The sequence below is a fragment of the Sorghum bicolor genome, chromosome 4 (assembly GCF_000003195.3).
Source record: "Sorghum bicolor cultivar BTx623 chromosome 4, Sorghum_bicolor_NCBIv3, whole genome shotgun sequence".
NCBI lineage: Eukaryota > Viridiplantae > Streptophyta > Magnoliopsida > Poales > Poaceae > Sorghum > Sorghum bicolor.
This window is the reverse complement of record NC_012873.2, coordinates 12,448,352-12,472,209: the sequence shown is the minus strand read 5'-3', so window position 1 is coordinate 12,472,209 and position 23,858 is coordinate 12,448,352. Positions and strand designations below refer to the sequence as shown.

At 41.6% G+C, this 23,858-nt stretch overlaps 2 protein-coding genes and 1 long non-coding RNA gene across 18 annotated transcripts; 1 reads left to right on the top strand and 2 right to left on the bottom strand.

Annotated features, from left to right (window-relative positions):
• LOC110434577 lies at window positions 632-10,475 on the bottom strand. Of its 16 annotated transcripts, none has more exons than XR_002452116.1 (7): window positions 8,892-10,475; window positions 8,705-8,812; window positions 7,762-8,408; window positions 7,515-7,695; window positions 4,262-7,434; window positions 3,845-3,912; window positions 3,420-3,729 (listed from the first exon to the last, which is right to left on the bottom strand). It is a non-coding gene; the product is annotated as an uncharacterized LOC110434577 (long non-coding RNA). The 16 variants fall into 16 exon arrangements; XR_002452114.1 differs by having other exon boundaries at window positions 3,420-3,912; window positions 4,262-4,347; window positions 4,422-7,434; XR_002452115.1 differs by having other exon boundaries at window positions 3,458-4,347; window positions 4,422-4,521; window positions 5,443-7,434.
• LOC110434999 (reticulon-like protein B2) lies at window positions 12,966-16,526 on the bottom strand. Its single transcript, XM_021460194.1, has 5 exons — window positions 16,214-16,526; window positions 13,944-14,124; window positions 13,723-13,864; window positions 13,577-13,646; window positions 12,966-13,489 (listed from the first exon to the last, which is right to left on the bottom strand). The coding sequence occupies exons 1-5, from the start codon at window positions 16,347-16,349 to the stop codon at window positions 13,320-13,322; spliced, it is 699 nt and encodes a 232-aa protein (XP_021315869.1). The 5' UTR covers window positions 16,350-16,526; the 3' UTR covers window positions 12,966-13,319.
• On the top strand, window positions 20,942-21,741 carry LOC8059065. The gene has a single exon (XM_002453603.2). The coding sequence runs from the start codon at window positions 20,942-20,944 to the stop codon at window positions 21,590-21,592; it is 651 nt and encodes a 216-aa protein (XP_002453648.1). The 3' UTR covers window positions 21,593-21,741.

Here is a 23,858-nt window from a genome sequence, read left to right as displayed (position 1 = left end):
TACTCTTGGTGATTACCGTCACCTAGACAGTTGTGGATTTGTTGATTGGTGAGGGGATTCAGTGATTGTGTCCACCCCCAATCAAGGTGATATTTGTGAGGGGTTCTTGGGCTTATTCCCCGGCGGAGTGCCAAAAGCCACTCTAGTGGATTGCTCGTGTCATTGAGTTACCTCACTTGTGGGTCGGTTCTTGCGGTGTCCTAGTGAGGACGAGGTTCGTGCTACACCTCTTAGCCGCCGAACCACCAAGTGTTGGTCGACACAACGGGGACGTAGCGTGCCGGCAAGCACGTGAACCTCGAGAGAAAAATCGGTGTCTCAATTGTGTTTGATTGGCATTCTCCCGGTGCGTGATTGTTTATATTGGTGATTGGTTCATCCTCTACACGGCGGTATAAATATCTCATCCTATCCTTTACTTACCGCAAACTAGTGTAATTAGTTTAGTTGCTTACTTTGCCTTGTGTAGCTTAGTTCACTAGTGTAGCTTGTAGAGACTTAGTTCTTGTGTGCATAGTGATCATAGCAACTAGAAATGTTGGGTAGGTGGCTTGCAAACACCCCTTTAGAGCTAGAGCAAAAAGCTTCGCTTTGTTATTTACTAACCTCTTGCTCAAGTGAGTTTGTAGAATTTTTAAATAGGCTATCCACCCCCCTTTCATCCATGCATTAGTATAGTATAAGCTTTACACCGAGAGCTATATGGCATTCATTAGTTTCATGGTTTTCTATAGGCTCTACCTATAATCAGCTTCACACAGAGAAGATTAATAGATAATAAGACGGTCATTGCATCTTTCACACCACCGCATGCATCGTCACCGACAACCTCCTGACCGCCAATGCCCAGGTCTTGTCATTGCTGTCAGCCTGTCACAGGAATGTAGTGAGCTTATTGTATTTTAGATTTAGACTAGGTAACGTGCCCGTGCGTTGCTACGGGAGATAAAAAAAAGCTATCTAATGTTCCACTTATTTGCTTCAGTTCGCTGCACGCCTACAAAGGTTGCATTAGCTTAAATTCGTATAGATGTAGGTGCTACTTTTGATGTTTGTGAGTGTTTGCTACACCAGTCCCAAACAAATGGCGTGGTTAATAGAAAAAAGGACCACAATATTACATATCTATTTACTTTTTATTATTTCTATAAAATTTAAAAGTTAACTTTATATATCACGACCATCATAATAGAAGTAAATATTAACAGTAATATAATAATGTCTTATTATTCTTTCTTTTTTGCAAGGAACAAAAATATTTATTTATCAATATATCATACCTTAAGTTTTTATATTATTCATGTGTTGATTGAGTTAGATATCAAGTACTGTGTTTTTTTAGGATCCGCAAAAATATCTGTTTTTAATATTTTGTTAAAGTCGACAAGGTTTTATTCATTATCCTATCAATAATTGGTCTATCTATTGATGAGTACGAAGTATGACCGATATCTCTATCGATTTCCACATGTTAGAGCATCCCAACCATTTTGCAAATAAGCTTTGCATTCATGTATTTGCAAAAAAGTCTTAAAAACACTTATACAATGGTTTGGCATTTAGACTTTGCAATTTTGTTAAAAAAGAGAGGAAGGATTGACATATATGCCAAACCTGTTCACATTTGGCATTGAGAAATTGGCGCGAAGTGATTAATGCCAAACCATTGGAGATTGCCTCTTTTCACCTTTGCCATATTTTTTTGAGACTTGGCAAACTCCCTCATTTGTCAAACCAATTATGCAAAACGGTTGGGGATGCTCTTAGTTGTTGTTGAGAGTTGTACTGGTAATAACACGAAGATTTGCACCGGTATATACAGATAACTTGGAGAAACATTTAGATTTGATTAGATTGGATGACAAACAGATCTGCTAAACTTCCGAGCTAGCTTTAACTTTGGCTACATGAGCCTGGGCCGCTCAAGCGCGTTGGTGCACGCTGCCCCGCAGGCCCACTTAGGTGTTGGGTTGATCTAAACCGTTGATGTCAATCTGATGGCTGAGGATGCTCTTGCCGGGAATAAAATCAATCAGCCGCCACTATCAAAGAAAATACATAGCTTTACTTTTCCTCTCTTTCTCACCCCTTGCAACTGAGAGAGAAGAGCAGACGAGCGTGCGGAGCCGAGGGGCGCCGTCGACGGGGCGCGCGTGGCCGGCTGACCTGGTCCGCCGCCCGGCCGCTCTTCCGGAGCTCGCGCAGGGTTGGCCGCATGTGGCTCCGTTGAGCCACCTTGCAGTGGCGCTCAGGCGCCCCACGCGGTCACGAGCGTTGAGCCCAGGCGACCCAGCAGCCGCGTGGGGGCCTAGAGGAGCGCGAGGGAGTTGCCGAGCAAGGCGAAGTCTTTTTTTCTCACCGGATCTAGCCAGTGCAAGGTACGAGGAGGAGATTGTCTTCCCATTAACTTCTGCGACAACCTGGCTCCTTCAGGCTTGCGTCCTCCATGTTCCATGCCGCCCTGTAGCTCAATGGCCAAGTATCAAGTTGATTCATTTTATCTTGATTTGGTCTTGTCGCCTCTCGATTTAGCATTTTGTGGATGTGGATTTGATTTAATGTGTGGAGGCACCGGTGCCTTGTATTTATAGTCCAGTTGGTGTCTGATTTGAGTTAGTTCGTGTTTTTTTCGGACAAGGAGTTAGTTCGTGTTTGATCTATTGGCTGAAGGTGTTGTATTTGACTTTGAGAACGGATCCAGGAGATATCAAAATCAGGGACAAGATTTTGTTTTGGAAGGATGTGGAATCTGAATTTGGTTATGTATCGTGTGCGGACTAAATATCGGATATACTTTACCTTATATAGACACGGATAAGAGAGTCCTATTTTTTTCCTCAGAAGATAGAGTCTGATAAGTATATAACCTAAACAGTATATAAGTAGTAAGGAATAAGTAGTAAGGAAGGCCAGATGAAAATTTTGACCAGACGAAAAATTTGGCTGAAATTTTGCCTTTTTAGTATTAGGTATAGAATTATATATGTATGCTAAAGAACATAACTGCGATAACAATATCTTTATAAATAGGCGAAACTATGAAGTACTACTTTATTAATTGTCAGTGTCTAGCACATAAAATGGCATTTGCTCTAACTAAACTAATAAATCCCTATTTGTTACACTGAGATCCTCACTAAATATATTAGAAATCAATTTATCCCTAAGATAAGGTTTAGGGCAGTCTTAACCTGTGATTAGGAGACAGTGAAGGCAATCATTGCTGCACTTGTTGAACATGTGCACAAGCCTCATAATGGGTTAGGCATAAAACCGACTAATATGTTAAGTAAAGATTTAGATGATCTAGAGTTTCTGTAAATTGTGTATAAAGCCAAATAATAATTGGAACATCATTAAGGTAAGGCGATAACAACTGTTCTATAATTATGTAACTGCTCCACTACTCATTTAAGCGATAAAAAGAAGAAAGGATGAATGTTATTTTTCCAGTAGCTACTGCACTGGGTACATAAGCACTACCTATTTTTTTCTTTATAGAACAGTCAGAGTAAATTAAATCTAAAACAAATTATGGATATGTAACAATTGTTCATCAAACTGGAACTATATAAAGGACTTACCGGATATTACATCATTTAACTGGAAGTTACATATCACATAAGGGACTTAATAGGCAGTACATCTAAAAACTTAGTATAGAGATTTACACTTGTATGGCTCTAGTTCATGGTGTCACCAAAGGCTGGCCAACCAAGGCAGTGATAACTGAGAATGGAAAATTGAAAACTGGAAGCTTTGTATAGTAGTTTCTAAAAGACTTTGAAGTGCAAAAGCAAGCATAGGATTAAAAAATAGACCAAAATGGTATCTTTGAAATTACCTGAACCCCTCTCCTTTTGTCGGCAACCCAGGAATCAAGACATGCAACGGTAGCCCAGGAATCAAGAACTGCAAGGGGACAATAAATAACTAAAATGACATTGTTATCTCAAAGTGCTATCTCAAAATTCACTTACGGAATGATGATGTTGTTTCTAGAACCAAAATTCACGCACAAGAATAAAAGTCATTCTAAAAAACATGGGCAAGCATTAACCAAAATAACCTAGCTAAAAACTTGGTGGAAGCAACTATACTGTTGAGGTACTGAACTGCAAGGGAAATCTACACCTAAGTAGGGGAAACCATCAAGAAATTTAATTCTAGATGTTATCAGGAGGGATTACAACAGGATAGATGTTACCAGCATCCACTCAATTGTTTGGTGCAGCCCTACCAAACCTCAACATACCATTACCTGCATCATGTCCTTACAAGGCAATAAAAGCATAGACTATTAGCCTCTGAGGTTCCATATGTATAGCTTGTATCCACCCCATGGCCCTGCACACCAATTTTAAAGAATCAAAATCTATTGTAATGATTTCAAATAGGTTAATTCTAAGAAATGAACAGACCTTAAATCGCTGTATTCTAAAAAACAACTTTTTTTCCGATGCCTGTGCAAATTTATGTAGCAAAGACCAATGGCCTCCCACCTTTACGTAGAATCTCCCACTATATGTTCAGTATAAAGACAAAATAATAATATGATTACGAGAATAGTCCTATAAGGAGCAGGAATGCATTATACAAGGAGCAATTTGAGTGTCTCCTTCAACAAACACGTAATCGAAGAAAATCGACAGTAGGGAATGCAACCTAACTTGGCATTTTAAAAGAACAAAGATCAATGATCTAGTTATCTATTTAACCATTATCAATTTTGGTATAAGTAGCGTAGGTGAGGTCACCATGAGACTATCTCATCTATTCATTTATAGACAAGATTATTGTTCAGAAACCATAATAGGCCAAGCATCCTGTAATAATATTTAATTTCATTACCGCATATTTGTACAATGAATCATTGAAATATTTTCATTTGTAAAATTCAAGATTGAACTGTACAGCTAGCACATATTTTTACAGTCCAGAATATTATTTTAGCATAACTGGCAGGTGCTCTACCTTTTCAGAGCATTACTCTCTGATGACATTCGAAATGCTTTGTAATTTAGGAAATGTTAGCTTTGAGCTAGAAACCTGATGTATAGAAAGCAAAATAAAAAAATGGATCTGACCAAAAGTCGAAAGATTGTATAGAGGATGCATATTCATATCACCTTTTGAAATAGTCTACAACTCTATGTGGACACCAGGAGGTAATGAAGTAAAGGCAGAAGCAGCATCAAAATGCAGTTAATGCACGGAAGCACAAAACTTTCATTTTAGGATTTTCACCATCCTTTTTTGAAAAGGTAGATCTGATTTTGCCGTAGCCCCAAATTACCAAAGGTAGTCATACAACAATCAATCATAAAGAACATGGAATATTTTTTTCATCTACAATGGGAGTTTTTTTTTCAGTAATTCACACATTCTATCGTGAAGGTATTCTTATCGATGCACAAGCCACAAAGTAGTATAGAGAATAACCCAGTAAGCATATGGCCTGGTGTCACGGGTCATAACAAACTCCTATAACAATAAGAATTGAAGCATTGAAGTAGAGAATAACCCTGTAAAAAAGATAGTAACCTGTGGTGAGTATAAAGATCTGGAAGACCAGCGCCCAGAATTTATAGTGATTTGTATTCATATTCTAGGTAAACCGAAGACACATAGAATTTCCATTCAAACAGCTCCACCAAGAACTACTCTAGTAAAACTGAACAGCTAGGCACATGAAAATTATGTATTAGGTAAATTTTGTACCGATCAATATTATTCTTTTTCCTGAGTCCTAACACAGTTTTCTAATGCATCTACCTGGATAGTCTACAGTTTAGATACCCTAGAAAATTTCATACCCTGAATCCGCAATAAAAAGACACAAGAAAAAATTTGAGAAAATGGTAAAGGCTATTGGCAATATTCAGTTAACATGTGAAAGAGAGGTCAATCAAGTTTGATGTTCTAACAGAATGTTTAAACCTTGTAAGAGGCATAGGTAAAATTAGCCGTAATCCGAAGCTGAAAATATAGAATAGTTTGAGTGTGTGATGACAAAGAGATATTAAGCAGTTAAATGAAAACAATGGCATTTGGCCTGTAGTGTCAAAGAGAGGCGAGCTGCACAATTTCCACGAAACTAAAGAAATCATATTTTGAGTAAAAAACCCACACAATTAAATTTCATTAAAGTGGAACTGACAAACTCTAATATGCATGCCAAGATCAACACAATCTAGACGTAATATAGTAATAATATGAAAAACAACGAAGCAACCACATCCTGATAATATAGAAAGTGTAGTAGTAAAATCACAGAAGAAGCAAAGTCGTGGACCTGTTGAGAGATATGCTTGATTCTTAGAGTGTTTGTAGAGCCAATCCTAGAAAAAAAGATTTAGAGTATTTCCACTAACCAAGACATTTTTGAGCCACAAATGTGCAGGCTCACCTTTTAGTATTAACAAAAAAACACATTAATTAGAGGTAGTGGACTATGTGCATATATGCAGAGAAAAAGATAACTATACGTTAGGCATCTAAAGTGCATGCCCTCTACATGAACATCTTTTCCTGCAGAGTAAAGTGGAGAAAGCAGATAGATGCTTACCTACATAGATGCTTACCTGCTATGATCTGATGCTTAAAATACTATAGGACTCAATGTAGAACAGATTACATAAATGACGAGGATAGAGGTCCTAACATTAATTAATTGAGATTCTTCCGTGTTCAATTCAAATTGCTGGTTGTATGAATGTATATCATGGAAGTATGAAACAGAAATGGTAACACAATCATCACTACAATTTCAACAGCCATAGATCTCTAGAGCCATCATATGGCTCACTAACTCTGCTAAATTCAAGAATTAGAATTTGCTAGGTAGAATTCAGATTGGATTTTTTTGGCATTTCCTTGACCCTTTGCTTGCAAAGCACACTTCCATTGTTCTCAAGATATATAGGAAATCGATCAGTATGATCGAGGAAGCCATGGTATTGTCTTGTGTATGGCAACGGCACTACATTGCAGTTGTTTCATTCCTAGTTGATATCTATAGGCATCTATGATTCCTGGTAAAGGTGCTAGATTTTTTAAATCAAAGCATGCAGATTTAACTAAAAAGATTTTCATTTGGCCACCGGAAAATCTGCCACTATCATCCTATTTTTGAGAAGCTAGAAGTTGGATTCGGTTTAGCCCCAAATAACAGATCGAACCGATAGAGGAACCACTTAATTTGAGCACAGTACCCAAAAGGCAAAAATTGTACCATGTAGCTAGAATATATCCCCTGTATATATGAAACATAGAAAACATTTGACTATTTAGAAACACTAATTCCCAGTATTCATGTGTAGATGACAAAGTATAACTACAACAAATTTCACATACCAAGGCGACACAATGGGCATGAACTGTACACCATCATGTGCGGGTTTATTTTGTGGCACATCATGCGTGGGTTTTGACCTACAGAATTGGATATACAACTAAGGCGACACAATAAAAAGAGGGAAGAGGAGTGTTCTAGGGAGGGGCTTATGGAATACCTTAGCGTCCCGACGGCGACACTGCCACCCGCACCATGATGCCGCTGCTCCTCGCGCTGTTGACGCGTGTCGACACGTAGGAGATGACTCAGCTAGCTAGGGTTTCTTCAAACACAGGTGCACAGTTCATGTGCATATGAGTCGGCGTGCACAATGAAGGAGAGCGAGCCTTGGCAAGCACCTAGAAAGAGAGATCCGTCAAGGAAGAGGTAAGAAGAGAGAGACACCGTGAGGGAGAGGGACGAACCTTACCAGCCCATGGATAGGGCGAGGAAATGCGTGGTTGCCGCTGGCAAGGAAGAAGCCACTTGCAAGCGTGGTCATCAGGCTGCGCGGTCACGCCGCCAGGAGCGGCTCGCGATGCAGCCAAGGTCCTCAAGCATAAGAGCTAGGGTTAGGCCAAGGAAGAAGTATTCTTTGTTCTTTATACAATAGAGGCAGTAGGATGCAGCTCTTAAATTGCTAATAAAATTTACTGTTTAAGAAAATACAGATGACATAGTATCAAATAATTTAACATGCTACACCTTAAGGAAGTAGCGTTAGCTTTAGAGCAGGAGCGCATCAAACATACTAACATTAATACCAACATACCAACTACTAAATAGAGATGGAAATTTTAAAGAAGGAACTGAATCCAAGAATCCCTACTCAAAGACAGTGATAACCAAGCAAGATTATATAATATTGCTAGGTAAACTTAATAGGACAATATCATACCCAAAACCAAATGGAGGAGCCAATGACACAAGATAGTAAATCTTAACTGAATGAAGCACAGATATTATTGGTACCACCTAGGCAAACAATTTCAAGGCTGACCCTTTTTTTATTGATGCACTGTAGGAGATGGATCTGTACAAAATTTGAATCAAACCCTTCTCTGGCCTTAACCTACATACATAGGAGCAAGGAATCCCCATTAGTTCCATATATAAAGACAAACCCGATACTCTGATAACATGTCAGTTTCCATATTCATGAAACAACATTTCAGTGATAATTAATTCGAGCAGTTCATTCATTCATTGAGGAGGAAATCCATTCATTTCATATTTTGTCTACGTGCAAAGCAGATGGCACAATCATTTAAGGCCATTTCATTTAAGACAAAATGACATAGGTTGCGGCAAAAGGCATAATAAATTTCACAACCATCTAAGGATTTACCCTGACTATAGCAGTTTTACCTTTAGTCCAAAAATAATGGCATACTTCATCCCTTAGTTGTTAGGATTGAATTACGACATGCAATGGAACCCAAAACCAAATTCGTAACAGGCAAACAAGGCACATACCTAGTTACAAAGAAGAAAAGAATGATTAAAGAAAGAGCAGAAATGAAAACAAATTAAGAAAGAGCAAGAATCAGAATACCTTAGTATTGAATCGCAATGATTTTTTTCATATAGCAATGAGGCGTGGGAAGCAAAATTGCATTGTTGTCACGGAAACGTAGGTCATCATTGCACATGCCAAAGTGCTTCAGTTCATTAGGAATACAAAAAAGGACCCATATATTTATAGTGGCTCATATCACTCCATATGCCAAATGCCTCAGCTTTAAAAAAGTGGAATTGAATAAAAACATAAAAATGCAGAGAACCTCCCATTACGGTGGCACCATGTTGGGAGAGAGGAATACAAAGCAGAGTTGGAGGGCGAGAGGCAGTGGTGTAGATAGAGGACATAGAAGCACGTTTAGATGTCACAGTGGAAAGCGACAGGGGAAAAATGCAACCGTAGAACCAGAATCGAACCACCATAACTTTTGACACCAACATGGGCACCATGAGCGCACGACAACTGCAACTGAAGTGAAGAAAGCAGTATCCATGAAAACATATGGAAATAAAAAGATCATAAGAATAAAAAATTCATAAAACACATACGGTGGTAATCATTAATGTGTATCCTTACATGGTATAGTTCAGAAGAAGATACTTGGGTAAAGCAACATTGCCGCTGACATGAGTGGGCAAAAAGTCAGGTTTGAAATAAAGGAACCAATGACTCGCAATGGCAAACAAAAAAGTCACAAATGAGTGATAATCATGACCACATACTCTTGTCTAACGCTGCGAAGCAGCTAGGGTTCACTCGAAGTTCATGTTAGCAAAGACCGCATCATATATTTTAGAAAAAGATATCTGTTTGTAGCTTCATTGACATTGACATATGGTCAACCCAAAAAAATGCAAAATAGCAAAGACACAAAAATATTTTCAGGTTTATTAGAAGCACCTCACAGTCATCATCATATGCTCAAACTGCAATACATACATCATCAGCAATGGCATATGCTCAGACTAAAATAATTAAAGCAGCACCATAGACACACATTATAATCCATCAACCTGCAGTACAGATGATAAGAGGGACACAGAGAAAACTGCAATAGGATCGATACAGAGGAAAGGGATGGTCTTGCTTCGCTTGGGAGATGCCAAGAAACGAATTGAACAGAGGAGACACAACCATCAGAAACGTCAGAGGCAGCCATGGCGGTGCAGTGCACGGCAGGGATCACCGCGGCCAGATCCGAGCCCACCATGGCACCTAGGGCTTCTGCGGAGCAGACGTGGCTGCGTTCGTGGTGAGAGAGAAAGGGAGAGGATGCGAGGGGGGAGGAGGAGCAGCGGAGCCGCCGTCGCGCCGCCTCAGGCCAGCCGCACGAGCTGGCGACGCCGCCCACCGCCGCATCGAGAGGGCAGGGGAGAGAGAGATAGAGGAAGGGGAGGGGAGAGAGGAGGACGAGGTGGTGGAGGAGGATGAGGGCAACCGCGGCGCGCGGCTGGCGCCCGGCGCCGTTGCCGTTGCCCTTGCTATGGCGTCGGGAGGATGGAGGAGGGAGCAGCCTGCGGCCTGCATCGGGAGAGACGGAGGTAGCGAGGGAAGTTCGTGGGTCTGTTTTTTTTTTTTTTTTTTTGCCCACACCGTAAGCAGGGATGGAGAGATATTTGTGGGGCGTTTTTTTTTCGTGAACAGTAGCAGCAGCTGACGTGGCTCTCCTCAGACGCCGGAGAATTACACAGCAGTTATATGTAGAATATATATATATACATTTTCTATACTCCCAGGAGTAACTACTCCCAACTTAAGTATACACACGCTTTGAGGATCCTTCTAGCGAGTCGAGCGGACGTAGAGGTTAGTGGATTGGGGAGGATCCAATTAGACATGCCGCATGCATGTAACAAATTAAATTAATGAATAAATAAAATAATATATATGGCTGTACTGTTGCCGTAATTCTTGCTGGTTGTGATCTGTATTATGTAACGCTTGAGTACAACTACATACTAATCGATCGGATTATATGTGTTATTTGACATAAGGAGTACTTGTATATACTTTTTAGAAAGGAGTTTCGTATATACTTTTTAGAACAGTATTTATACATACTATTTAAATACTTTTTAAAATAGTATTTATACATACATTTTGAAATAAAGTATCTATACACACTTATTAGAATAGAGTATTTATATATGCTTTTTGAAATAGTGTATGCAGACATATGTAATGAGAGTATGGGTACATACACAAGAGATCCAGTATCAGTGCATATTTCTTAGTATGGGAGTATGTGTTCATACAGCCGTATACCAAAATATATACTTTTTTGAATAGGATCTAAAATATTTGCAAGATTATCGATACATGGCATGGAACATACGGGGCAACACAAGATCCTAAGGCCCTGTTTGGTGTTGTGAGCTTTTTTTTTTTGCCAAACGCTTATTTCCAAAATAGCTTCATAAGTGAAGCTGTTTTTCTTTTTCTCTCACAAAGACATAAGTTGAGATGAAGCTGAAAAAAGTAGCTTATTGCAGCTCTCTCTCTCATTTCTCTCTCTCAACTATGCATGAAGTAGTTTGTGAAGCTATTTTGCCAAACACTTTTTCCAAAACAGCTCAGCTTCATCTAGAAAGTCACTCATGAAGCTATTTTCTAAAAAAAACAGCTTTACTAGTGAAGTTGAGCTATGCCAAATAAGCCCTAAATTTTAGGATACTAGCTACCTTCCTGTTTATTAACCCACTAATCAACCCGCCACCCGTCAAACGTGAGGAGGCGTGGGTGTATTTATGCATGCGTACATGAGGGAGTAATTACTCCTAGAGAGTAGGATATATATATATATATATATATATATATATATAAATAAAAGTGCTATTCACTCTAGGTGTAGAATACTATTCTACACCAAACTGTTATACTGAGCAGAATTTAGTATCGTTCAGTATCCGCGTTTCAATATTGTTCAGTATTTCGTGATCCGGAGTGTAGTATTAGATGATACTGAACGCGTTTCAGTACTGCTCAGTATTTTTTCTACTCAAATTTGGCTTGCGGTGTAGAATATTATTCTACACTAGGTGTAGAATAATATTCTACACCTAGGGTGTAGAATAGCGCTATATATATATATATATATATATATATATATATATATATATATATGAGCTATTCTACACCAAAGTATTGTACTGAACAAAATTCAGTGTACTTGCGTTTTAGTATTTTTCAGTATTTCAGGATCTCGGGGTGTACTCATGAATGATACTGAACGTTTCAGTTTTGGATTGCGGTGATGTAGAATAGTGCTCCCGTATATGTATCAAGTTGACGGAGCGACATTTATATGAAGATTGATGACGGAGGACTAAATGACGACTGACGAGTGATATCTATGTGAAGACGGACTGGATTCGCACATGAACGAGATATAGAGCTTGGCGTGTGTCATCGCAAGGTACAGGACTTAGCATCTGTCCCGCAGGGCTTGAGACTTTACGTGTGTTGTGCATTGTTTCAAGGCTCGCCATCCATGCCAATCAGCTCCACGTGCACCACTATGGAGCTCTACACTAAGTCCGCCAAACTACTCACCGACATGGAGTGAGCATGCACCCGAATCTCATATCGGAACACCGAACACCGAAGCAAGCGCCGCGGAGAGAACTGCTAGCACAGTGGCATAACGTTTTGTATGCTCCTTGTTGACGGCTAAATATACGATAGTTTTTGCCCCGTTGCAACGCACGGGCATGTTTTGCTAGTTAAAATAAAAAGAGAAAAATATAAGTGCCATACTGACGGTGACAGAACTCTTTTAGTTCGGTTTCAACTTTAGAATAGCCATAAGAGTAAATGTTTATGAGACGGTAGAATAGAACTTTTATCCATATTTCATTACATTCTATGTTCTTACAAATAATATTATAAAACTCTTCACTAAGGATGATTAAATAAACATAACTGCCTGAGTCGGCCTCAGTGGAAAATTTGCATTTAATAGATTGCCATGTATGTATTTTTTTATGACATGGTAATGTTTTAACAAAGAGAGAAGAAATAAGTTTAGTTGGAATAAAACTCTCTTAACATGATTACCATCTCTTTATGAGTCTTAAAATTAAATATCTATGAAACTATAGAATGAAATTTTGCATTGAAATTGATGTTTCATAGAAGTTTCATTTCAGTATATATGACATGACAATTTTGGAAATAACACAACCAAACTTTCCACCGAGACTCGTGTAAGCTAGATATACACATTAAACCAAAAGGCCATTAAATCCACGACCCAAAATAATTACTGGTGGAATATTTACGACACTTTTGAGGGTAGAAACATATAGGGTTATGTGACCAGAACATATACATGAAATTGTACACCTATACAAAGCCCACGACTGACGAACCGCATCAGACCATTGAATACAAACTTTCGCCGCCCAAGCTGAAAACAAGTCGCTTGTCATCCTCCAGGTCTGAGTTTCTGGGTGGGTTGTTCTAGTTCTGCTTCTTATCTTTTGGTGTAGCTCTCGGAATCTTGCTCAGAACTTTGGCGTCCAGGACCTTGTACTGCTTGCAGAGCTCCCTGTGTGCCTTTGCAGCGAAATCGTCCACCTGGTCCTGATACTTGTGGTACAATATCGGCACCGTATGGAGGATCAAGACCGCTGTTTGGAGAATTGATGTTTAGGTAACTAGAGTGGGAGTTCAAACAATTGCTAAAACAGAGTTTTTTGGAGCGTAAAAACCCATACCAATGTACATGAATCTCAGGAGTTCACAGAGCTCTCCTATCTCTGATAGAATCCAAAGGGCAACGATCACCTGAAACATTGGAACAATGATTTGGTCAGTGTAAGCTTTCAAATTGTCAGTGAACAGGAAAAAAAAACAAATATACCCCTAGGAACTTCATCAGGTTATGGCCCAGAGCAATCTCCCGAAGCAAGGCAAGTGCCTTGTTGATGTCAGCACGCAATGCTAGCGCAATGTTCACAGCAAGATCTTCAGATATCTGCACTTCAGGAACATCAGGAGGACTCCTGCAAGTGAAATACTTGATATTTAAGAAATTTGGTCAGCGTGAAGTGCATATGAATCTATGTAGTATCTCTTCCTTACTTTTTGATAAAGACAGTGGCATTGGACCATAGGAACAAGATGGTCAGTGCAACAATCAGCACATGAGAAACCAGGGTCAGGAGATGGTATTCCACAATTTCGAACAGAACCCATAGGATAGTTGCACCACCGACTACAGCAGCAGAGGTCTTCTTGTCTTTCCACAACAGTACATCAGCAGCTTCACAGAGGAATACAGATGAGAAGATGGAATGGCATCAGGATAGATTATGCAACCATAAATATGAGTAACATTTTCAATAACATAATGCTGTTGTGGTTATTTTCCTAATGAAAATCATTTATAACATGACATATCAGATTTTTATTTCTCCTTTTCTCACCATTTTTTATTTTTTTTCACCACAGGACATGGTATCACTGAGGCTGTAAAAATGGTCTCTGACTCTCTGTCCCTTCCCTCCACATCTCTATCATATCTTCCATTTCTAAGGGCACTCACAATGCAGACTCTATCATAGAGTCTAAAGTTATTTATTACCTCGAACAATGCGGACTTGGAGTCTAAATAAGACTTGGAGTCTTATTTTTTCTACCTCTTTCTTCAATAAATACGGTGCCACATTAGCAAAATACCATAAATAATATGTAACTAATTGTCTTCGACTCTGTGATAGAGTCTTGCATTGGGAGTGCCCTAATGCAAACTAACAGGAAAAAGAAATTAATCCCTTGAACTGTTCTATCTTCAGCCAAAACTTTTGTACTGCTGTTCAATACCTTAACGATGGTCAAGGGCATGTGCCGCAGCTTTTAGTTCTTCTAATCATTTAATTGAAGTAACACTGAAATTACAAAAAAGAAAAGTCTACCAGGGACCTTACAGCATCTCCAAGAGAACACTTAAACTGATCTCATTTTCGTATACAGGATACATCCTAAACTGAAACCCCTCCTAAAACTTATTCTCCCACAACAGTTCCCCTAATTATCACCATCCTATTTTTCAAACACGTCACATCAGCTATTTGGGTCCATGATTTCTTCATTGAACAGAATTATTTTTTTCTAGATTATAGCACCGCCATCAGCGTCTCTTGTCCACTGCCAGCAGCGTCTAGCGTTCTAGATTGACTCAATTCGCGGCTTTCATTTCCAGCAAGCAGTGTCCACGTCTCTCTTTTTCAGATATGCTTCTGGTATTGTTCTGACTCTTTACAAATAATATAATTCCAAGGTTTAGGTCTTCACGACACATGGAGATGCATCACCTTAGTGGCTATTCAGCCAACACATGTGTTATGACGGGCATACTGGAATCAGCAGCCGGCGCTGCAGGAAGAACTAAACAGGCCCAGATAAATAACATTAACTTACAAAATGGAGAGCCTTTGTGATCCGTGTTTATGATTTTTTGTCAGATCCTAGCTGCGGATGAGGAAAATGTCTTTGTAATCCAAAATTTCTTTGTCTTAATAGCATGACTTTCTAATCGTGCAGTGCATTCATGAAAAGCTAGGAAATCTTAAAAATTTTATAGCATTCCCACTCCCATGTTTATGAACAGAATCCACAACCTTTTTTTTTAAACAAGCAAAAGACAGATACTTATTGGCTTTAGGATGAAAAGTAAGAGCCTATTTGGCACGACTTATCACGAAAGGCTTCTCTGGAGGAGTCAGAGCCATTTTGATGAAGCCATAAATTATGCCTTCGCGAAAACGGCTCCAACTCCTCTTTTACTCACTCCTCTTTTACTCAAAACGGCTTGTCCACAAAAACGTTTGGCGGGGCTTTCCAAGAGCTGCCAAACAGGCCCAAATATATGTAGACTTTAAGCCCCAAATCGCCAATGATACTTTTCGTGATTATCTGCACTCAGTCGCCGAAAGCTGCCTACATATTTACTGCTCGTACTTTGCAGGGGTGTAGCGAAATTTCCTAGCCGAGTACTTCTGTACTGGTCGACGTTCACAGCCTAACTACTCAAGTAAACTGACAAAAAAAAATCCCTACTGTGTTAAGAATCATCCGTAGTTCTGTACCCATATCAAAAAACCCTCGCGAACTGTGAATAGCGCTAGAGGAAGAATGAAAGAATTCGCTCCTAGCAAGGCAACGATGACTGGAGCTAATCGTAACAACTAATTACCGCGCTCAAGAAATCGACAAGGGGGGGGAAAAAAATCCGCCAACACGAATCGTGTCGTGCTTCCTTAAAGGAACGCTGAATTCCTGTCCTCGATGAAGCAATCAATCAACTAGCCAAAAACAAAAGAGAGCACAAGAAGATGAGAAAAGGCTCATACTTTTACCCCCGCCGAGAGCCTTGTGCACAGACTTGTCCTCCCCAAGGAACCAGAAGCCCCGGGACCTCGCCGGCGGCGGCGGCGGAGGCGACGCCGTATCCTCGGCGGCGGGAGTCTCCTCCGCGGGTGAAGCCATGGCCGAGCGAGGAATCAAGCTTCTGGTTGTGGAGAGACAGGAGGCTGGAGGCAGGAGCAGTTCCCCTCTTTCTTGGTGTGCTGCCTTTTTCTTTGGCGCTTCTTGGACCTTTTCTTTCTTCCTCCTGTCCTGCGGTCGTGCTTTGGAGTTTGGACTGACTGGTGTGTCAGTGTGTGTGTGCGCTTCTTTTCGCCGAACCTTCTGAAATTTGACGGGAGAGGCTAAGGCCTTCACCACCCAAAAATTTTTCATCCATCCCATCAAATCTTTGGACACATGCATAGAACATTAAATGTAGATAAAAAACTAAACTAATTACACAGTTTAGTTGAGAATCGCGAGACGAATTTTTTAAGCCTAGTTACTCTATGATTAGCCTTAAGTGCTACAGTAACCCACATATGCTAATGCCAGATTAATTATGCTTAATAAATTTGTCTTACAGTTTCCTGACGAGCTATGTAATTTGTTTTTTTATTAGTTTTAAAAAAACCCTCCCGACATCCTTCCGACATATTCGATGTGACATCCAAAAAATTTTCATCCCCAATCTAAACAGGCCCTAAGAGAATTTATTTAGGCCGTTCATCCAAAAACCCAAAAATTTTCAAGATTACTTGTCACATCGAATCTTTCGATACATGCATGAAACATTAAATATAGACAAAAATAAAAATTAATTGTACAGTTTAACTGTAAATCACGAGACGGATCTTTTGATCCTAATTAGTTTATGATTGGACAATATTTGCCACAAACAAACGAAAGTGCTACAGTAGTGAAATCCAAAATCTTTTCGCTTCTAAATAAGGCCTTATTCATCTTCACGAATCGGATTGAAGGCTTTTTTTTTTCCATGTGAGTATATCCTCTAGCTGTCCTGCTAAACGTATCATGTTTCGTTGCATATATATTTTTTCTAACCGAGACTTGTAATTCACTCTGCTTAATAAAAAACGGGCTATATCTCCGATCTTAAAAAAAATATGATATAACGAAAATACAAGTATTTCGAATGTTATAGAGAGACCGGACTAAGAAGGTAGATATCTAAGCATACACCGAACCGGTTGCTAGTTTCGTTCACTTGGCTAATAAATTATGGCTGAAAATATTATTGATTAATTTTTTATAAAAAAAATATTGTTAAATAGTTGATGACAGATAAAATCAAGTGAACATGCTGGTTCGGCCACCCACTGTCAGTTCCAGGTGTACATTCAGGCGTTAACAGCCACCACCAGAGAGTTTAAGCACTCTGAAACAGTTTCAACCCGATCAGAAACTTAGTTTCAACCCGAACAGTTACAAAGAAATAAATTAGTTCGTGGCAGGCCAGTGACAGTGAGAGCCGTCCTCATGATCGCTGTGGATCTGGTGAGGCTCAGGCTGGAGAGGAGCCTGCTGCAGGCAGCGCCAGCGCGCACGAAGAAGAAACGTGGCCACGGCACTGGTGCCTTTCCGGCGGTCCGCGCAGCTTTCGTTTGTAGGTACAAGCCAACGAAATAAATTAGGCCTTGTTTAGTTCGTAAAAATTTTCAAGATTTTCCGTCACATCGAATCTTTGGTCGTATGTATGGAGCATTAAATATAGATAAAAATAAAATCTAATTGCACAGTTTACCTGTAATTTGTAAGATGAATCTTTTGAGTCTAGTTACTCCATGATTGGACAATGTTTGTCAAATAAAAACGAAAGTACTACAGTAGCCAAAAACTAAAGTTTTTGCCAACTAAAGGCCTTAGCTGCCTTTTCATGTATCCCTGTCACATATTATCCTTCGATGGTGCATGACTCAGCTCGCTGATGGTGTCTGACGCGGACACTAAACATGATTTATTATTTGAGATTGGAACATACCAAGGCCTTGTTTACTTTTAAAAAAATTTATAATTTTTTTAAAGATTTTCCATCACATCAAATCTTATGCCACATATATAAAACATTAAATATACATAAAAAATATAACTAATTGTACAGTTTATTTATAATTTGTGAGATGAATCTTTTAAGTCTAATTAATCCATGATTAAATATTATTTTATCAAATACAAACGAAAATGCTACCGGATCTATTTTGTAAAAAATTTGCAACTAAACAAGACCCAAGCATACTACTTCAGTGGAGAGGGAATTCAATTCTTTTGTCCTAATATATAGATTTATATTTTACATTAGACAACGTCAGAGATGGTTGAGTTTCTATGGGTACAAGCTATTAATTTTCAACTTATCTTGAGGAGGCTGAAGCCTCTATCTAAATCCTTTTATTTATATAATCCGCTACAGTGAGGCTTATATATGTCAGGGAACCCACAAGTATTATGCAACTATTGGTCACAAGTATTATGCAAGTATATTGGACACTCGGTGGTACTCCATCTGTCTTGGAATAGAGTGTATTCTGGCATTTGAGAGGTGTTCCCTAAATATAGTGTATTCGGGGAACAAAAAAGATAATGTTTACTTAAATAAAAATACGAGAGATGAAAGTATTTAAGTAATTATCCTTTAATCATGTGGAATAGGATCAAATTTCAATAAATTAGGAAGTCAAGTGGGAGGTACATATATCTATTCTCTCTCTCTTATTTTGTCTAAAAATAGCCCTAATATATTGCGTTGTTTCAGGACGGATGAAGTAGATTAGAGGCTTTTTTTTATGGCAGTAGTATATTAGCTAAATACAAGGAAACAGATACAAGAGATAGAAGAAGCAAAAAGGGGAAGGGAGATGGAGCAGAAAGGGACACCGACATCAGTTCCGATTAGTTTTATGAACCCATCGTTTGTTCGACTGCTCTCTTTGTAGTGCTCAGCGTAACTTCCGTGGGCCACGTCAATACCAGCCGACATCTTCCTTGCTTGTTGAACTGCCCCATATGTCAAGTGCAGAATCAGTATCCACACACAAGTGGCTTATCGTAAATTAGTAAGTTTGAGGCTTTGGAAGTTAAGGACCTAAATGACACTATCGTACGAGCTTAGGTACCTCATTTGACCCATTTAACGTTTGTGGATCTTGATATCCAATGTTGGAAGCATCGGACCTACATGACACTGATATGCAAGTTAGGTAGGGAGTGTTTGGTTGCCTGGCTTAGCCCTTAGCCAGGCTTACATAATGCAATTTGGACCTGTTTGGTCCCCTGTAAGGCCTGCTAGCCAGGCTTGTGGAAGCCCAGTCCGTACGATTTTGGTGGCTCCGTGGAAACGCCCAAATTGCTCGTTCTAGCGGAGCCAGGCTTGGCCTAGCCCCCCGGCCGCTCGTCTCACCTTCCGTGCCGTCTCACCTCCCGCACCGCCGCCTCCTCCCGCACCGCCGCCACCTCCCGTCCGCGCCTCCTCCCGCCGCGTCCTCTCGCACCGTCTCACCTCCCGCGCCGCCGCCACCTCCCGACCGCGGCTTCATGGTGATGGCCCGCCGTTGCTCCTCGTCGAGGTAGTCCATGAAGCGGAGTCGGGCGGCGAGCTTCGGGATGGAGGAGCTTCGGCCGACGCGCGCCTCCTCTTCTCCCCTTCGTCCGCGGTGGAGGAGCTTCGGGTGGAGGAGCTTCGGCCGCGCGTGAGACCTCGTTGCTCAATCCGGATCTCGCCGACGCGCGCCTCCTCTTCTCAACCCTGGATCCGCTCGGCGTCGGCGTTGTCGCACCACGGCTCTTCCAGGAGGAGCTGCCCGAGCGGCACCCGCACGGTGGTCATCGGCATCCTCCTCTTCCGGGCATCTGGGAAGGCGTCCTCCACCGGGCATCTGGGAAGGCACCATCGACGTCCTGCACGCGCGGGATGGAGTCGTCGACGGCGACGAAGGTGAATCCGTCCTCCTCGTCCATGTCACGGGCGGTGGCAGTGGCACAGCATCGATAGCCATGGCCAGGGAGCTCGTCTGCCACAGCGCGGTGGAGATTCTAGCGGCCGCTCACCAACTGTTCGATGTAATGCCTCAAAGAGGTAAAGCTACCAGAACAAGGAAGAGGTAACTGTATTCAAGCTGACCAGACAACCAAACATGATCAAAGCAATCCAGGCTTTGCTAACAACTGCCTCTTGCATTGGGAGAGCCAGGCTTGGGGTACCCTGGCTTAGTTGGCTAGCCAGGCCAAGTTGAAAACGTGAACCAAACACTCCCGTATTGGACTGACTATGTCAAATCCACGTCAACGCTGAGCCATCATGCCATGTCGATTTATGGAGCGGGTCAAAACCCGTTTAGACCTGTGTTGAAGTTTAGGGACCTAGAAATTAAAAAAATGAAAGTTTAAGGACCCGCCTTCTAAGTTTAAGGACCGTCATTTTACTCTATAGTTTAAAGTGATTTATATCTAAGAACATATCTTAAATGTTAGAGAGCATAAATGATTCAGGTGAAGAAAGGAAAAACAGGTGACGCTGAAGCTTCGACTTCTGCTGCGAAAAATTGAAACATCCTATCACCAATGCCAGCTGAATCCCATCATAATAAAACCATAGTAAAAAAAAAACCATTAACCTCCGTGATCACCCACTCACTACTTACCACAGGTCTCCACTACTTCACTTGCACCGTTGTCCTACCTCTCTTCCTTCCAATGCAACCAGCACTTGGCCTCCGATGATCCGATCCACTGGTGACGCCATGGGCAGCAACGCCGCCGTGGTCAGAACCCCGTTTCTGCGCCTCCGCTGCGTGCTCATCTCATGCGGCATTATCAGCATCCTCGTCGCCGCTGCCTTGCTCGCCGTGACGCTCACCGTCTTCCGCGTCCGCGAGCCCGTGATGACGATGAACGCCATCTCTCTCAAGGACCCCGTCGCCGCCGCCGCCGCCGCCGCCGCGTCGTCGTCGACAACGCCACCACCACTCCTGACCCTGACGGTGGTGGCGGACGTGTCGGTGAAGAACCCGAACGCGGCGTCGCTGCGGTACGCCGCGACGGAGACGTCGGTGTACTACCGCGCGCGCCAGGTCGGGGAGGCTCTGGGCCCTCCAGGCACGGCCCCGGCGCGGCGCACCGTGCGGCTCAACGTGACGGTGGACGTCGCCGTGGGCGCGCTCCTGGGGGACCCGGCGTTCCTGGAGGACGTCGTGGCGGCGGGCGCCGTCGCGGTGGCCACTGCCACGCGCGTGCGCGGCCGCGTCGCCGTGCTGGGCGGATTGGTGCACCGCCGCGTGGTGCTGGAGATGAACTGCACCGCCACGGTCGCCGTCGCCGACATGTCCATCAGCGATCAGAGGTGCCTGCAGCACGTCTGGTTGCCGTAGATAAGCCCAGTGTGCTTGTGGATCGACGAACGAAGAATTAACAGGTAGTTTAGCCCAGCCACATGTATGCTGTATGCATCGTCGTAAGATTACTGATGTCAATAATGTGTACGATATTAAAATGTCAGCTTGTACTAATGTTCATATATCCGTCGGCATTGTCTTGTCCGTGCTCTTTGAAAGCGGGAAATTCAACACGCGCGTAATGATGCAGTAGTTTTACAGACTGACTGACCCATCATGGATCATCAGGGTCAGTCAGAGCTGTTGTTGTTATCGACGTGCTATTTTCAGCGCATTTGGAAAGTTCTACGAAACTTTGAAATGTTGATGTTTGTAAACTTCTGAAGAGGATCTGGAATTTATTTATTTTTGGTTATTTGATGAATCTAGAAAACGCTACAATGTGGAACATGAAAATGTTTGAATATATATGGCGTGCTTAAAAAGTTTTAGGAGGGACAAGATCTGGAATGAGCATATATTCATGGTTTTTTCAAAAGAGAGAAAAAAAAGCAGGGTAACTGGAAGCCATGAACATGATTGCGAGTGACAAGGAATTGAGAAATTAACAAGTGTGTGCGTCACTTAAAAACAAAGGCTCAAAACCACTTTTAAGAATCTACATAAGTCTCTAACTGTACATCTGTTTTTTCTAAATGTGTTATCTCTAGCGCAAAAAAAAAACACTCTATGTCTAATCCTATCAACTAACCTAGCAAGCTAGATTAAAATGTAAGGGCACACATCAAGAAATTGTAGAATAAATGCATGGTCCAAATAAGCAAAAGGGCCAGCAAACGAAGTCACTGGCTAACACAGGTAAACACAAAGGATAGTAGCTGAAACCACACTGATTAAGGCAAAGGATAAAGGTTTGACACACTGAAGTTTTAGAATGACATAAGGTCATGCAAGACCACCTAATTATTGAAGAGCTGCCACGCAGGGTCAGCAGAGAGCGAAAAACAAAAGAAGCCTGAAGGGCTAAACCAGATGCAACACACTTAAGCAACTTCTTCATTATCACTGGTCACACGGGTCACCGTCAGAGCTTCTTCAGAAAGATCCTCAGGATTCATCTGCAAGAAATTCTCACCAATGCCTTGCACAATCTGCAGTGGGAGAAAAGGAGCCGGGCCATCACGTGCAGCAGCATCAGAGTTAACCACTGGCTGAAACAAAGCAGCAGCATCCGCTGCTTCCTGTGTGTGGAACCCAGCCCGGTTGGGATTCAGCCTAGGACTGCGACAGAGAAGCTTGACATCAATCAGACGCCTTGGCTTGCGGCGACGTCGACAGGGGGTGAGATTGCCAGGCGGTGTGTTCTCCACCTCCTCATCCTCAGACACCTCCAAAACAGCAGAGTGCAGAATAGTCTGAGTATCAACAGTTGGAGCCAACGAGTTGTCAGAAACACTTTCATCTTCCAGCTCCATGAGGACACAGGAGTTCTTCACTTTCGGCTCTGTGACCAACTGCACAATGAAACGCTGCATAACTGGATGACCATCTCACTGTACCAAGAAGGTGTCCATGTGGGCACTGACAAACTGAACAGAGGATCTGTCCAGGACTGAAATGGCCCGAGGGATGACAGCAACATAACTGAAATAATATTGAAAGGCAGCTTCACGCAGATCACAGAGGGTCAGTCCATTTTAATTCTGCAGTAGAGTCTGAAACTGAATTGTAGGGGAAACAGCAGGGCGTGGAACCAACTGATCAGGAGATGGCAAGGCATTCTGCAATGCAGTGTGAGCTTGAACAACAGTACTGATTGCAGCCTGGATGGCTCCAACAGGTGGCACAACAGAGGCAGCAAAAGGTGGCTGAACTTCAAAGATAGGCACAAACGTGATCTCAGCATCCTGATCAATTTCCATCATAGCGTTCTGACTAGCCTGATTTCACGGATTGTACTGGTCATATGGGTGTTCTTCCTAGTGGTACTTAAATCATGCTACAATGCAAGCTTGACATCCATGGTAACTGTGGAACAGCTCCAACCAGCTGTAATAAATGTAGATGAACTCCTAAAACTGGAGAATCCGTTGGGTATCCGTGCGGTTCCTACATCAAGGGGCTTTTGTTTTGGAAGAACTTGGTTTTGGCGCAACAAAGATCAAACCCTATGACACCCCTGAAGATTATCACAATGCACTTTCGAAGGGAAGCAAGAATGGTGGTATTGCTGCCCATGTAGATGAAATCCCATGCATCGAACTGCCAAAATGTGGGCACCATCTCTGGTACAGGTAGCCTG

Bases quoted from the DNA above. Each gene is read 5' to 3' on its own strand.
- LOC110434999 (XM_021460194.1), bottom strand. From the start codon at position 16,349: ATGGCTTCACCCGCGGAGGAGACTCCCGCCGCCGAGGATACGGCGTCG. The intron at 13,647-13,722 runs GTATATTTGTTT...CCAATGTTTCAG, and splicing joins ACCTGATGAAGTTCCTAGGG to GTGATCGTTGCCCTTTGGAT. The intron at 13,490-13,576 runs GTATGGGTTTTT...TTCTCCAAACAG, and splicing joins CCTGAGATTCATGTACATTG to CGGTCTTGATCCTCCATACG.
- LOC8059065 (XM_002453603.2), top strand. From the start codon at position 20,942: ATGATCCGATCCACTGGTGACGCCATGGGCAGCAACGCCGCCGTGGTC.